This window comes from Ursus arctos, unplaced genomic scaffold (genome assembly GCF_023065955.2).
Source record: "Ursus arctos isolate Adak ecotype North America unplaced genomic scaffold, UrsArc2.0 scaffold_11, whole genome shotgun sequence".
Classification (NCBI taxonomy): Eukaryota; Metazoa; Chordata; class Mammalia; order Carnivora; family Ursidae; genus Ursus; species Ursus arctos.
The window spans coordinates 3,155,095-3,171,079 of NW_026622775.1; the positions used below are offsets into that span (position 1 = coordinate 3,155,095).

The 15,985-nt window shown below is 40.6% G+C and overlaps 1 protein-coding gene across 1 annotated transcript in view; it reads right to left on the reverse strand.

Annotated features, from left to right (window-relative positions):
* DKK2 (dickkopf WNT signaling pathway inhibitor 2) overlaps positions 1-15,081 on the reverse strand; it is a 96,447-nt gene extending 81,366 nt beyond the window's left edge. Inside the window, exon 1 of the mRNA XM_026499138.4 lies at positions 14,106-15,081. Coding sequence (XP_026354923.1) covers positions 14,106-14,327 — 222 coding nt within the window. The 5' untranslated portion in view covers positions 14,328-15,081. The remainder of the gene's footprint in view (positions 1-14,105) is intronic.
* Between the last annotated feature and the right edge of the window lie 904 nt (positions 15,082-15,985).

The following is a 15,985-nucleotide window of genomic DNA, read 5'->3' on the forward strand; positions in this document are numbered from 1 at the left end:
AGTTAAAAAAAACAACGACAAAATTATTGGTGAGGTTGGGCTACATTCTTCTTCATTGACGTTTACTAAGAACCAGAATTATATTTTTTGGTCTAACTTAATTTTTTTTTTAAGTGTCAAGCCATCAAATACAGTTGCTCTTTTGTGTTGAAAGCTTGTATTTTCACCCACTCCAATCCAATTTGTAATCAATCCCTGGGATGTCAGTGGCATAACACCTGAGCACCAGTCACTTGTGCTTTTAACAATAAGAACCAACGGCGACTAAAATTCAGTTACAATGTGTTGCAGCTGCTGTGGCCAGGACCTCTCTGGAAATGCAATTTCGAGAAGACTTTTCTTGTTAAAAAGAAAATTTTCCCTCTGAAAAGTGTTGGGAAGATAGCAGTAGGGCAAGTAGGCAAGCAAAGAAGTTTACAAGGATTTCCAAAGAACATTTTGGAAGCATTGTATTAATTTGAATAGTTGCAGAAACATTTTCACTGAGTTAAGCAGTTTAGCTTTTTCTCTGAAATTTTAATAGAATGTTTGCATTAAAAAATAACTTTTGACAGAACCTTTTGTTTTTCTGACTTCACTGTACACATTTTAACTAAGTAGCATATAAAGTAATGTATATCACCAGACGGACTCTAGGGGATTGCCCTGGGTTCAATTTGTTCCTGCCTCTTCCTTCAGGAGAAGAGTGGGTTTTGGGTGGGGACATGCTGCTGGCTTGCACTCATTACATGCTCCCTGAACACCATGACCCTCTGAGAAGCAGTAACCATAGTACATAAATTCTGACAGGTTCCTCTAATGGAGAAGACCCAATTACAAGATAATATTACATATATATATTTTTAAAATTTTAAACCCAATTGATGGTTTTCCACCTTAAAGCAGTCAACATTAAAGGGTTTCCAATTGAAACCACAATACCGATTCCATGACTCAGAATGTCTTTTGGAACTTTTTGGAATTGCTTTCAGAAGCTACACCACATTTCTTTGACATCCTTACCTTCTGTGGGGTTTCTGGTTTATGGAAACAACATAAAGCCATTCAGAGCCAAGTATTTTAAATGTGGTATGTTAATCAATATGTATAACATTGTTTGTGGTCATAAAGTTATAACCTAAAATAAATATGTAAACTATTTCTGAAGTTAGTTCCAAAAGAAAGTCTAAGGGACAATATCAAAAGAATGAGTTCTCTAAAGTGACTAATTTGGAAAAATAATCTTTTAGTGTGGTTGTTTAAAAAAAATCTATGACATCATTTTAAACTTGTATTTTTATCAAATTTCTCTGATGTATTTTAGCACACATTCCATCACTCTTCCCTACCTGCGGTAAGATCTTGTCTACTTGACTGAACACACCCCTCTGTAATTCCATTTTTAGGTCACCAGACTCCTACCCTCCTACTAGTGCAACTTTGTTATTTCTTGCCATTCTTCTAATTCCTCCTAAGTCTGCCTCTTCCCACGAATGTTTCTTTAGTGCTTTATAAATGATAAAATTAGGATCAGACCTCCTCAGGGAATAGTGAGGCATTGCCAAAGAAAAAAATAAAAATTTAATTCCTTCTAAAATATTTGGAAAAGAAAAAGCAGACACCACCTCTTTCCATTATCACCATAATGTCCAGCATGACCAGACTTTTTTCTTCACTGTTTATAGAGATGGTCTTACCTTCCAGGTCAGCTTGACTGTCCATCAAAGGAGTCAGAGTGTAATCTGTGAAGAATGACTAAAATAATTTGATTACATTTTCTCTTAATAAGGAAGGTATCTTAAATAGAAATTGATATCCAGGTTTGTTTTATTCATGCTTCACTTAAAACAGAAAGCACAATGTTCCCTTTCTTAACCTAATTAAAGTTAAGATACTGAGATAACTAAACAATGCAATACAAGTGTTCATTCTCAAAAGTCTTTATAAAAAGGAAAACACGGCAGGTTGTCCAACTTTAACATTGTATTGGAAATACTGGAATGAACTGGACCCACTTCTGGGTACCTCTTTCCATCTTAAAATTCCAACTGGATTCCACAAAAAGACTGCATTTGTTTTTATGGCTACGAATTCCAAGGACCCAGCACGGCATGTATGTCAAACAAATGTTTGTTACTATGATTATAGCATCTAATACATCCAAGGGGTACGGAATTAGCAAGTTGACTGATCTGAAGAATTTAGACACATCTGAATTCTGAAATGTACCAATAAAAATTTTCTAGCTGGTTTCTCTGGCTTCCAATTTATATGAGGCAGCAGCATGGCACAGTGATGGGGTAGACAGACTCAAGAAAGACTGCTTGGTTATAAATCCCAGCTCTTCCACTCAACAATTGTGTGGCCCAGGGACAAAGTAAAGAGAAACAAAATAATTGATGACATTGTATGTCATGTCAAGAAGTTTGGACTTCAGGCTCTAGCAATGGACATGAGATGGAGAATAGCCTGATCAGATTTTTACTTTAAAAAGCTCACTTTAGAAGTAGTATAGAGGATGGTTTAGAGAAGTACAGAACTATTACAATACTGTAACAGCCCATCAGGAAATGATTATGGTCTGAGTCAAAACAATGACAATTGGATGACAATAAAGCAGCAAAAGATCAATATTAAGGAAGAAGCAGAATCCTATAAATTAGAGAATAGTTGCTTTGGAGCAGGGATAGAAAGCAGGAAGCCTAGACTATTTTTAGCTTAGACAAATGGTTGGGTGAGATTCCAGCACTCGTAACATGAATGATCAGAGTCATTACATTGTTCACTAGAAAATGCCTCCTTAGCAATACAATATGTTCCCAACAGCTCTGAAAATACTCATTTTCCTGTTTGAAGAATTTTGACAAAATGTATTTCCTCTGTCACAGTCCGTGTGATTTCACATCCATACAACTTGACTATGATTGGCTATTTCCCCGAACTTTACCCATTCTGAACCCCCTAACCTATAATGTGTCCAAAATATGACCCTCAAGTTTAGTTTCAGAGCTTTAAAAATATACTTCTATTATTAAGACCCTTATCATGCCTTTCCAAGATAGAACATATAAATAGTAACAAAACTCCAAGATGATAGGGAAAAAAAAGGCATAGAGCTCTCCTTGAATATCATGGACAGAATATTCTAACAGCAAGCAAGACGGCAGTTTGTAGCACGCAAGAATAAAACAAAAACAAAAACTAAGTTTTAATCAGAAAGGTGAAAGTATTACCACTGGCACTGAAATTTTTGAATAAATCCAAGAAAACAAAAACAAATAGGGGGGAAAAAAGAACACAAAACCCAACAACAACAACAAAAAAAACCTTCCACTTTCAACCTCCTACTTATTAAAAAAAGGCAATCTATCAAGATAATCTAAATTTATGATTCCAGAATCATAAAATCCAATTAGATTAACTCATTCTTGAGTTGATTCTAATTCACAATTGTCCTTCATAAATTCAGAGTGGGAGGGTCTTAATTTTGTTTTTCATAAAATATCTAATGATATTAAATAAGCAATATTATATATTTTGCAAGTAAAATACAATACTATTATTATGAACTCACATTTTACTGATGAGATAACTAAGGTTTAAAGGTGTCAGATGATTTCTTCAAGGGCAAGCATATAAAAAGATAGGCTAACCAAGTCTTCTGAATCTATATCCCATGCTCTTTGAGGTTCACCCTCTGTCCCACGTACAAACTGTAACCATCTTCAACTACGTTTTCTCAGAAATAAAGTAGGATGGGGCACATGGCATACACCCAAAAAGCACAATACGAATGTAGGATAACAGGTTCTGAGTAAACGTGTCTGAAACATCCAAGTACCACATGTAGCATAGTTATTGGTCACCTATTCCTAGAAGTGGAGAGTCAGAGCGTAAGCACATCTCAGGTGAAGAGGCACACCACAAGGAGGCCAGAGGCTGGCCCGCAGTTGCAGAAGAGAAAGCGGGAGAGGTCTGAGACAATGCATGCTTCTGTCCATGAAGACCTACCTGCTCTGCTTTCCACCTCCCCTCACTGGGGCTGGTCCTAAGGTACTGCTGACCTCCAAGCACAGTACCCTGAGTCCCGTGCATCAGAAGTATCACATGAGGCAGAGGTTTTCAAACCACAGGTTTTGATCAATCAGTTCAATGAGTCATGATCAGCATTTTAAAGAGACAGAGAGAGAGAGAAAGAATAGAACAAGAGACTAGCATAGAACAGAACAAAAGGAAAGGACTAAAATCTTGAAAATGTCTCACTGCATTACCCATCATAAGAATATTTATTTTCAAAGTTTTTTTTTTTCAGGTGTGTAGGGGTGTGTGTGTGTGTGTGTGTGTGTGTGCTGGGTCACAACATAAAGTATATCTCTTTCCGTGCATTGCTGTCAGAAAAGTTTTAAAGCCATTGGCTTCTATCCTAGATGATGCTTGGACAAAGGTCAAGCAATCTGTGTTCCCAGAACCCACCCTGACTCTCTTCCTGTCTTCTGTGCACTCCTGCTATTCCTGTGCAGACTCTCTCCAGCCAGGGTGCTTGCTAATCATGTCATTAAGTATCAGGACTGAAAAAATGAGCGAGGACGATACATGCAAAGCCACTCCCCTTCATTAATTGTGTTTAAATCCTACTGACACAGTTGTCATCATGACATTGTATTCTTTGATAATACATTTTGACATACACAATTCAGAGCTGAAAAAGAGCTCGCTATGTAATTTATCTCCCACCAGCTTTGAATCAACTGAATTTAATTCTTCTGTAGAGCTTTGCCATTATGGACTTAACAGAAAGCATTGCTTTTGATTATTTGGAAGACTTGTGTTAGAAGTCAAATAATCCAATTCCAGGAGAAATTCTTTTGTCACAGGCACTGACTGTACTACATTGGGCAGATCAGGAAACATCTCCTCATACATTAAATGAGTTAAACCAGGTGATTTCTACTGCATCTGCCAGCTTCAGCTGTCCCCACTTTAGTATATTGTACAAGGTCTTGAAACCTGTAGATGATAAAAGGTTCTCTTGGTTCTTTCTATAAAGTTCTCTGTCTTGAATAACAATGAATAAATACATTTGAAGAATTCTCTTACACAGTTATGAAAGCACTGTTAAAAGTCTGTCAGGTTGAAAGTAAATGTTAAAATTAACTATTAACTAAAAATTTACAATTATTTCTAAAATAGCAAATAGCAAAAAATTACTCTGTGGTAAGTAGTTCAAGCTATAAAAATAAGCATTAGACATTGTTTAAAATGTATATGCACACGTTATGATATGTTTTATAAGCAAAAATTATAGACTTATGCACATTCTGATCAGACATGAGTTGTTTTAACAACAGGTCTATCATAGAGAAAAAAAGTGGAGGCTATTTAAATCCCAAGCATTCAAATATGTAGGGTTCATGGGAATCCACACAGCTTTCTTTCATCACCAGGGAGTGATTATCAGACCACAGCATGAGAAGAATTTGGGCAATGAGACTTGATTCTTGTGGCCTTCATTAGACTAACCTAAGGTACTTTTTACCAGGTTTTATTGATAGCATGAGACATCATAAAGACTTGGTTGCCTAACTCATGACAATTCGAAGTTAGACATAAAATGTGTATTTTTGATATGGAGATTTGTTTGTTTGTTTCTGGAAAGACTTCCCAAACTGTTGAGCAGGTAAAGGGGCTCGGGAGTTCAATCAAACTAAGAGTAGATTTCTGCCTATGTGACAGATAGTTCCAAAGAAGGAAATCATAGCAGCAAAGAAGAGAGAGTAGCACAGAAAAAGAAGAGGACTAAGGAAGGGACTTGAGGAAATGCCCACGTTTATGGACATAACGTTGTAGAGGGATCAGCGAAAGAGAAAGAAAGAAAGAAAGAAGGAAGGAAGGAAGGAAGGAAGGAAGGAAGGAAAGAAAGAAAGAAAGAAAGAAAGAAAGAAAGAAAGAAAGAAAGAAAGAGAGAAAGAGAAAGAAAGAAAGAAAGAAAGAAAAGAAAGAAAGAAAGAAAAGAAAAGGAAAGAAAAGAAAAGAAAAGAGAAAAAGAGAGAGAGAAAGAAAAGAAAAAGGGAAAGAAAAGAAAGAAAGGGAGAGGAAGGAAGGAAGGAAGGAAGGAAGGAAGGAAGGAAGGAAAAGAAAGAAAGAGGAATAACCCAGAAAGAAACATGGAAATATGCAGCAACAGAAGTAAGGGGATAAATTAAGTATAAAGGAAAGACTACAGAGTACAGACGATGATTTTTGGAAAGAAGACCTAGGATTTCAAGAGATAAATTAACCCAATGCCTGTTGAGCCAAGTTTCAAAGGGTGAAGATGAAGTGAAGCTACAAGGAGCAAGGGCAGACTGAGAGCGGTCATTTCAGCCAGTTTTAAGTGACAACCCCCATCCATCCTTCCATTTGAATGCAGTCTTTTAGCTCATGATCAGATAGAAACACTTACTGGCAAACAGCTTGTTTCCAATATGTTAAAAGAAATTTATCACATACTTCAATGAGATGACTTTCACTCTTCATTTAACATTGTTAAAATATTTCCAAATTACCCGAATCATGAAAGAAATAACTCAAATAAAACAAAGAAAGTGAAGGAAATGGAATGGGAATAATGAGCTCCAAATTTCTGAGTCCTCCTAGCAGGACAGCTGACACTCAAAGAGGGTTGTAAACCTTCCAAATTCTCAGCAGCTCTCTGGGCCCCAGGCTGTGCAGAAAGTGTCAAGAAACTTGCCTTTGCAGAGGCTATCTTACTTTGGAGAATATCAAATTAATGCTGTTGGCAGCAGACGCTAACATGTTGTTCAATTATTTTGGTTCCTGTGGTTAAATAACTAATATTGCCATGGCGGTTAGGACTTTCACTCACTGCGATTATATTTTAATGTCTGCTGTACCCTGGCTTCTGTGTAATTTCACCAGTTACTCCATTATATGCTGTTTTGCTTACATTGTACAGGATAGCCCTGACTCACCACCCCGATGTTCACATCCGATACAAGAAACGTGATAACATATTTGCGTGTGTATTTATTTTGTCTTCTCTTGTTTTACAGTTCCTGGCCTTGGCGTAACTGAGTTCATCGCTTCCCTCACGTACAACACAGGCATTTATTTAGTTACCCCTGCCCAATTTGGGGGGAGGGAGACCGAACAGCCACTTTCTATTTTGTGCGTGAGCACTTGGCCTTACCTATTTCTGTAATGGTAGTAGGAACAATGACATTAGCACCGTAAATAAGTGTCCTTTCCTCTCCCTCTGGCTCAGTAACCGAAGTATTATTACTCTTACGGTTGCTATTGTTATCGTATCTTATTTTACATATTTAAAAAAAGAACCAGAGATTGAAGTGCCTTTTTCAAAGACAGGAAGCTGGTTAGTAGCAAGTCAGACGTTAGAACCTGTTCAGAAACTATAGCTCGGTGGTGCTGCTACAGATCGTCTGATTCTCTGAACGGCAGCTGGAAGGAGTCAAAAGTAAGGAAGAAGTGAAAGCAACAGTAGGCTCTCACCCTAGATAATTTTTCCCTATCTGAGCAGAGTATGAGTGATGCCAGCCAAAGCAACTCACAGTCCTTGTAGAGAAGTCACTGAGAAGGCCTCTGCCTGCTGTCAGTGGGCACCTGGTGGCACTCAGGCGCAGGGAGATGGATACTGGGGAGTGTGCTCTGCCTTTCTCCTTTTAATGCTGTGTGACTTAGACAAACTGCATAACCTCTCTGTGTCTCAGGAAAATTATTGTTTTATCATTTATAAAATATTTCATCATTTCTAAAAATAAGGATAATAATAGGACTTGCCCTTTGAAGGGCTGTTAAGAGGCTCAAAAGAGTTAATTAAAATGAAACATCTGGAGCAATTCATGGCACAGAATAAATAATAAACGGGACCTCAAACTATAATTTAATGTGTGCTGTAAGTACTTGTAAGCTAGTTAAGTAAATAATATGTCTGAAGATCACCCACTTCCTTCAGTTCCTAGAAAAAAGAACATTCTTATTTGGAATGATAAAGCATAATATGGAGAACAAACATCTTTTAGGAAATGTTTGGATAGATCCAACATTTTAAGAAATCAGTCCTCCTAATTGTGATGTTTTGACTTGTCTTACCACTTACTGTACTTATTCACTCATTGATTTTATATATTTGTTTGTTTTAGACAGGGTAGGCTAGTTAAAATTTGTATGACTATGAAGTATGTAACTATTCTGTATACCAAATTATAACACATAAGTGACATCAATTAAATTGGCATTGTAATATATTTAAAAGGATATCTATCTGGTGCACATTTGTCCCTTTTATTTGTGGAGGAGAGAGAAGTGACGGGTTTTTAAAAGTTTACTACTTTTGTGTTTTTCTGATTTCATTTCTACATTTATTATTTGGAGCACATAGATAAATCTAAACTACTATTAAGATCCCACAAATATACTCTGTTATATAGATTCAGTGGATGTAGAATCAGTATTGAAATGATAATTCTGTTTTTTAGTGCCTACATGAGCTAATTACTTGAGTTAAAATGCAGCATTTTAGATCTGATATTGAAATCCCTCCGCCTTAAAGTTTTCTCTGATTCAGTTTACAAGGATTTATGGGATGAGCTCTCCCTAAGGACCCTTGATTAGATGTTGGTATCATTCATGGCCTCCCATCATTGGTTTGAACCCAAAGAAGTGGGCAGTGATCCAAAGTTGCTAGCATGACAGACTTGTTGGGAAACCACTACTTAAAATATTTGGGTGGTGACTTTTCTTCCTGTGGACAGATGTTCCTATCAAAAAAATCTCCCATATTTTATATCAGTTGACCTCTTCGTTTGGGAGAATGATTTATATTTGTCCTGAAAAAAAAAAAAAACAATTAGAGAAAAATATGTTGCTGTTCTCTAGATCCTGGCAAAAGTGTACGGAGGAGGAAGAGAAAATTAACCTCTGCTTACTTTACATGGTAATACCAAATTTTCATTATTCATTCCATATTTTACCTTTCTATGTTATCTTAAAGAAATCCTATACAATGCAAAAATCTATCCATTAACTATTTTTAATTTGTTTCCTTTTGGGTTCTGCCTCAAATTAGAAAAAAAAAATGACCAGTAAGAGTCACGGGCAGACACAGATATTGCATAAATCTTTTCAATTATCAGATAAATACCTAGGAGCAGCTTTATCTCCTTTATGGATGAGTAAAAGTAACTAGAGGTCTAATGAAGTAAAATGACTTTAAAGATCTATCAGGATCACAGATACAAGAAGATCATAGTTCATTTTGATGTGACATCACTACCAAAGAAGAAACAGCCAGAAAAGAGTGAGTCTACAATGTACATACGTTGAGTATTATAAAAGACCTCTATAATTTAACAGGTTATTTTAATATCCATTCAAAATGATTGTGCAGGGAAAAGAAGAGGAAGCGGCAAACTCTCCTAGAACAGAATATATCAGTTGCCTTTCTATTACATTGCTTTCTCTACTTTAAAAACTGTAAGATTTGAAACACCCTGGGAGGAGTTTGCATTAGAGGGGAGTACTAAAGAAGACTCTGGTAGGGTCAAAGTCACAGCTGGAGTGAGTTTAAGTAAACTTGTCCCTTGCTCTCTCTCCTCTAGAACAAAAATAAAATGACGGATGGATGCTCATAGTTAGATTATCGTTAAAATACTTTTCTTGCTATTCACGAGGTCACCTTCCACTTGTATCAACTATCAATTTCTCTATCATTCACAGTGAAGGAAGAGAAACCTTACTGTGGATTGTTTCAAAATCTTTCTACTTCGGAAACTTTAAATTTTGAAAATGTTTTGCATTCCCTATTACACTTAGCGTCAGTTGATGTCCAGAGGAAATCGCAGATATTTACTCTCTAGCGGGAGAAAGTTGGGCTGGGGTTAAAAAAAAAAAAAGTCATGGATAATTTCAAAAAGTAAAGCGATCACCTATAGAAAATAGACTATCTAGTGTATATATAGTTGATTTTTGTGAGCACTTTCATGAGTGCTTATGCATACAAGTGGCACTTTTATTAAAGAAAATGCAATACACAAATATTAGTGCTCTCTAACCGACTCCCTCAAGCTTCTGTTTCAATGCGTTTCAAGCAATTTTCTTTCACAGCACAAATTCATCCAAACCTGTCCAAACGTCCAAGGTATATGAGAAATTTGTGGAATCTAAATTTGTGTTAAACCAGTTTTCAGCTTCTTTTCAGAGACACATGCCAGGAAGCTTATTTACCTTTAAAACATAATTATTTTCCACTGTTCTACTCATAACTTTTAAAAATATTTTTAAATCATATAGCATTGCATTCAAATTAATCTGCTTGTCTCAAAAAGACAAAGCAAGGAGTAAAGAAGACTAAAAGAAGTAATTACAAGCACAAATCCAAAAGGTTTTCCATTTACAAAAAAATAAAATAAAAGTGAACTGCAAAGATAAATTGAGTTTTTAAATTGCTTGTTTCTTAATTTGTTCTTAAGGGTGGCCCGTAAAAGTTGATTACCTCAAACTCCAGAGGTGATGCCGAGCAACAGTGTACTTAGTCAGAATATATGTATCCACATGATAGTGAAGATTTTGCTTAAAATTACTTTTAATTTAGAACGTTTGCAATAATCTCTTTAGAAACTGAAGTATACTGACATGTATATACATTACTAACAGTCCACAACTTAATTTACCCCATACACACACACACACACACACACACACACACACACACATATACACACACACACTATCTTTTAAAACGGGTAAGCAATCGATGAAAAAAGAAAGGCAAATTAAAACATATGTGTGAATAATGCAGCAAAATCATTTTTGCTCCTTCTGTATCAATCACCTGAGTACTGCCATGTTCAATTTTCTATGTCTTTTTCCATCATAACTTATAACTGTCTTTGAAAGCAAACCTAAAAATGAGAACTGTAACACCTCTGGAGAACAGCGCGTTCTCTTTCTGGGCTCTCTAAATCTTTCCTGAAATTCAAAAGCATCTTTTCCAGGAGTGATTTACAAATAATCCATCTTGCCACCAGAACAAATAGAATTCTTATACGTAAGAATGTTTACTTCATATGAAAACAGACTACATTGAATCAAGAAAATATTGGGGCCCATTTTGTCTCATTTTCACTTTTGTAAAAGATTAATGAATTATTAAATTCCTTCAAAAATTTATTCTGCAATCACAAAAAAAATTTTATTTTAATTTTCTACTCTGAAAGTCAGTCAGAAAAAATAGACAATTATTCAATTTTCACTTAAGGAAAAGAAGACCAAAGACTAAGTTTCTAAAGTGCCTACTTGAATTTGCATCCTACGGCTTCCTGTTCCTGTATCCTGTATCTCTGAAACACAAACATTTTAGCATCAGCAATCAAGGATGGGGGACGGGGAGAAAAATCAAATGATCAGGCCTCAGGATGACACTACGTAATTAGCTAGTTTGATCAGCGGGCACTTTATTTCTAATCTTCTCAATCAATCATATTTTTCTATTCTGATGGATAAAAATCCAGCTCAGCTACAATTCAACTCTAGATTTTTTTTTCTCCAAAATGGACGTGGCATCTTCCTGTTTGAATAGTCTTTCTAACTTCCATTCCATTATTGAAAACGAGAGTCCTAAGATTTTCAGAAACCACATAACCAGTAGAACAAAGAAGGTAAGAGATACATAAATATTCAAAGAATTCCTCTTTCAACTTCAAAGAAGATAGATTTTTCTATTTGTTTCTTCATAATAGTAAACATTATAGTTCACCCGCTAAGCAAGTGAGAAGCCAGAAAATAACAAAAGATAAGCCCCCTATTATCCACCTATCTTATTTCGATTCAACTCATTGTTTTATGTTACCACTATCTCTCAAAAATTATGATTTTCTCACAAACCCAACATCAAATCTGAAGGATATGGTATTACAGTTAAGTAAATATAATGAAATGCATTCCACGGAACCACTAGGTTATGGAGAGTATATAAGAAGTTCAACTCAAAAGAAAGAAAGAAAGAAAGAAAGAAATGAAAGGAAGAAGAGAAAGAAAGAAAGAAAGAGCAAAAGAAGGAGAGAGAGAAGGAAAGAGAGAAAAGGAAGAGAAATTAAATAAAATAAAATAAATAAATAAATAAATAAATAAATAAATAAATAAAATTTTCCATTTGAAGACACACAAATAGAGTTGCAACCTCTAAGGAGCAGATATTTGGAGAGAGAGCAAAATAGACATATCAAAACCTAAGGCATAAGCTAGATTCCGGGCGGCAACCCTCAGTTTAGTCCATATAACTCCATGGCTAAAGACAGTTCTGACATAACTGATAATTTGATTCAGGAACATCGAGCACTGGGGCCCAGTGGTGACAGCAACAGAAATTCTTCCACAGAAACTCACAGAATGTACATGGATTAGAATGGAAAGAAACCTCAAAAGATCATTGGGTCCATCCCTCTGTCCTTGGCTGAACTAAATAAACATCTAGCTCTCTTCAACTGATAAGGTGGAATTTGAAGTCAGTAGCATTAGAGAAAAGTCTTAGGATTTGGATTGACAACATCCTTTCTTTCTAATCTTTGCCTATCTCATGATGGCTTTCTGAGAGAACGTTACGTCCATTGCTATGGAAAGTGTCAGGGTGTTTCGGAGGGAAGAGTAAAAGGGAATGAGAGTGGTCACATAAATGTGGAGGTATGTGCACACGTGTGAGCACACGCAAGCCATATGCATCGATGGAGTATGTATGCATGTAGTATGTATGCGTATATTTCTTTCCCTTGAGACCTTAAAAAAAATCCTGTGATTGTAGACTTTGTATTCCTTTGAAAAGATAGCCGAAATGATTGCCATTTCAAAGCCTAGGAAGCATTCTGGACCTGCAAAACTAGCAAAATTGTCCCCGTGAGAGGGCAGTAGGGGGCCAAGCGCGGGCCAACTTTTCCCTCGCTCTCCATCCAGGATTGGCCCTTGCTCTCACCCTTCACCAAGCCGCCTGCACTAGGGGCAAGGGCAGTGGAGGTCACCGAGAGCTCGCACAGGGGCTGCACCAAGCTCCTGGGATGAAACAAGAAAACCCGGGATCCGTGGGGCAATGAGCCACCTTCACGAGTTGACAGTTGTGCTGAGAGGTGCGCGCGCTGTTTGGCAAACTAGCTTTCAGTTTTGGCTTCCTACCAAAGGAGCAGAAAGGGGGAGCTGTCGTGGTTCCCTGTGCCCACAAGCCCCCCCCCCCCCCCCGCCTTGGCCATTGCTCGCCCCGCCACAGCGGGTGCCAAGTGTGCACACTCCTTTTACCGTGTATGTTTGTATAACTTTGCAAGCGATTGTCAATCCGTCTGTGTGACAGAGAGACGCCCTCTTGCAAAAATGCCTCCGGTGTCCACCTTGCTTTATCGCAGGCACCAGGGTCGCCCGCGCTACGGTGCTGTCACTGTCGCTTCATCATATTGCTCCCTCCGGATGATTTATTTCTCAGAAGCGAGAAATGTCGCGTCTAAAACTATTGAAGTTTTCTGTGACCTCACTTCTTTGAAGGAAGAAAGTGGTTGGGAGGGAAACAGAACCTGAAACTAAGTAAATTCCCCCTCCAGACTGTGAAATGTAACGGTTAAGAGACCAGGATCTGGACTTAACATTAGCTTGTGTGCCTTGGGCAAATCGCTTAATCACTCCGTAACTCAATTTCTTCGTTGGCAGAACGGGGAAAAGTAACAGCGCCTAGCTCATAGGGTTGTGAGGATTAAATACATGTGAGCGCTTAGAACGGTGCCTGACACAAAATCGTTGCTCTGTGTTAGCGATTAACATTACCATCAGCACTGCCGTGGTAAATACGGAAAAGGACCAGTCCCCACCAGTACACCCTGGATCTTGTACCTGCCCACGTCCCCAGGCAGAGGTGGGAGGAACCCTAACCCGCCCGCTGCACGCCCTCCAGCACCGGCAACCACCAGCCGCCCCCACCCACGAAGATCTGCTTCTGGCAACCCCTCCCCAGCTGTGGGGCGCGCCACACCTGGGGGCGCACTTGAAAGGTTGAGGGGTGCAAAGGCAAACTACGCGCTCAAGAGCGCTGGTGCCTCCGCTCTTGGCCGTAGAGCGTATTTGGAGTGTTTTCCTACCTGCCCCAGGTTTTTGCCCTTCTTACTGCCGCCGAAAGCCAGTCCTTGGTATGTGCCCGCTGATCGATTGGCGGCCTGGGCAGGCGTCTCCCCGCCCAGAGAGGACTTGATGGAGTTGAGTTTGGCCCGCGAGCTGCCGAGCTGTGAGCTCTCCACCATCAGCACCGCGGCCAGTAGGAGCAGACAGCGGGACGAGTCCTTGCCCCGCATCAACGCGGCCATTTCCCGGCGAGGGGTCCCCGGGGAGGCGCAAAGCCCGGAGGGGTGCGGGTGCAAGGGGAAGGAGGACCCCAACACCGCGCCCCTCACTCGGGGTGCGGGGGCTCGAAGGCTCTGTTCCCCCAACCCCACTTGGCTTCGGGGGCCCAGCACCGTGTGAATTCAGTCTCACGCCTCAGACCCGGAGCGAGAGCGACCCAAGCAAGACCCGCTTCTCCACCAGGGCAGGAAGTTCTGCAGGAACTGGAAGCAATCAAAGGCGAGACGCCTTCTCGCCAAGGAGGCGTGACCCGAGGTGCAAGAAGACCCAGCCCCGCAGACCGCACCGCTTCGGCTGCTCCTTGCCCCGCACCACCGTGTTCCCGCCGGACGTCCGCGGCGCGCTTCTCTTAATTGGCTCTGGACGGCCACGCCAGTTCCTTCTCCTTCGGCCTCAGTTGCTTTTCTCTTTTCCTTCTTCACCCTTTATGTCTCAGCCTTTGCAGGGCACAATGATAGCGGGCGCTCTAAGGGGATCAGGAACGCCCCAGATCGGACCCTCGAGGTGAGGAGAGCCGGGGTCTCCCACGCGCGCGGGCGCAGTCTCGGCGAGGGGTCGCTCCCGGGGTCACACCCGGCAGCCTACCGCTGCCAGAGACGCAGCAGTGCCCTGGGAGCGGCCGTGCGCGCCGCGCGGTCTCGCTCTCTCCGTTTGCTCTCTCACCGCCGCCCCCTTTGCTTTTTATAGCTTCCCACTGTGGGGGTTTGTTTTTTCCCTCCGCCCCCAATTCAAGAGTGACAAAGAGTGAAAACGTTTCTCTCACCCCCCCCCCCACGTTCCCGCCCCACCCCTCTCCTTCCCCCTGCGGCTCCCCCTCCTGCCTCTCCCTCTTGTCCCCCTCCCACACCCCTCTGCTCTCCACAACAATTGAGAAAATGGGATTCAGTCCCAGGGGAACGTGAGGCCTCCGAATTCCGGACAACAGCTCCAGAGGCTGGAAAGACCTTTGGAAACAGACGGAGGGCAAAAGTGGAAGTGGAGAGGGGCAGGTTGCCACCGCCCTTGGGGACCGCCAGCACCCTTCTTTAGGTTTCCCAGCGCATCTCCAGCGCCTGACTCCTAGAGGAGCGCTAGAAGGGCCCTACAGAAGACTGAGAGAAGTGAGCATCTGGCCGTTAATGCTGCGGTCTGTGCACGCTCAAGGGCCCCAGTGGGGTTTTGGTCTGTGCCTCCCAGGGCGTGTGTGAGGCTGCGCTAGGTTGTGCCAGGGGGTGCCCAACTGACGTGGACGGGGGCTTTGGAACTGGAGAGAAGAGCACCAGGAAAGAGGAAAGAGGTATCCTATTCGCTCGCCCGGGAGATGTTTGGGATTTTCTAGTCTCCGCCTTTTGTACCCCGCAACCCCACGACCCCAGCACACACGCAGCGGACGTTTATGTCTCTGCGGGTTGGGAGAAATGGGGTCCCTTGAGTAGGCTCCGAGGGTTTCAGTCTCACAGCTCTAGCGGGCATCTTTACCGTGCCAGGCAGCTGCCCCTTTGCGAAGAGGAAATCCCAAACAGGAATGAACGGAGGCAAGGAAGCCTTTGAGGTCCTGCCTTCCTCAGCTCCCTGCCGCCTAGCCTCTGGGAATTCCCAGGGAAGCCTTTCCTACCAGCCCCCAGGCTCCCCAGGTCGGGTT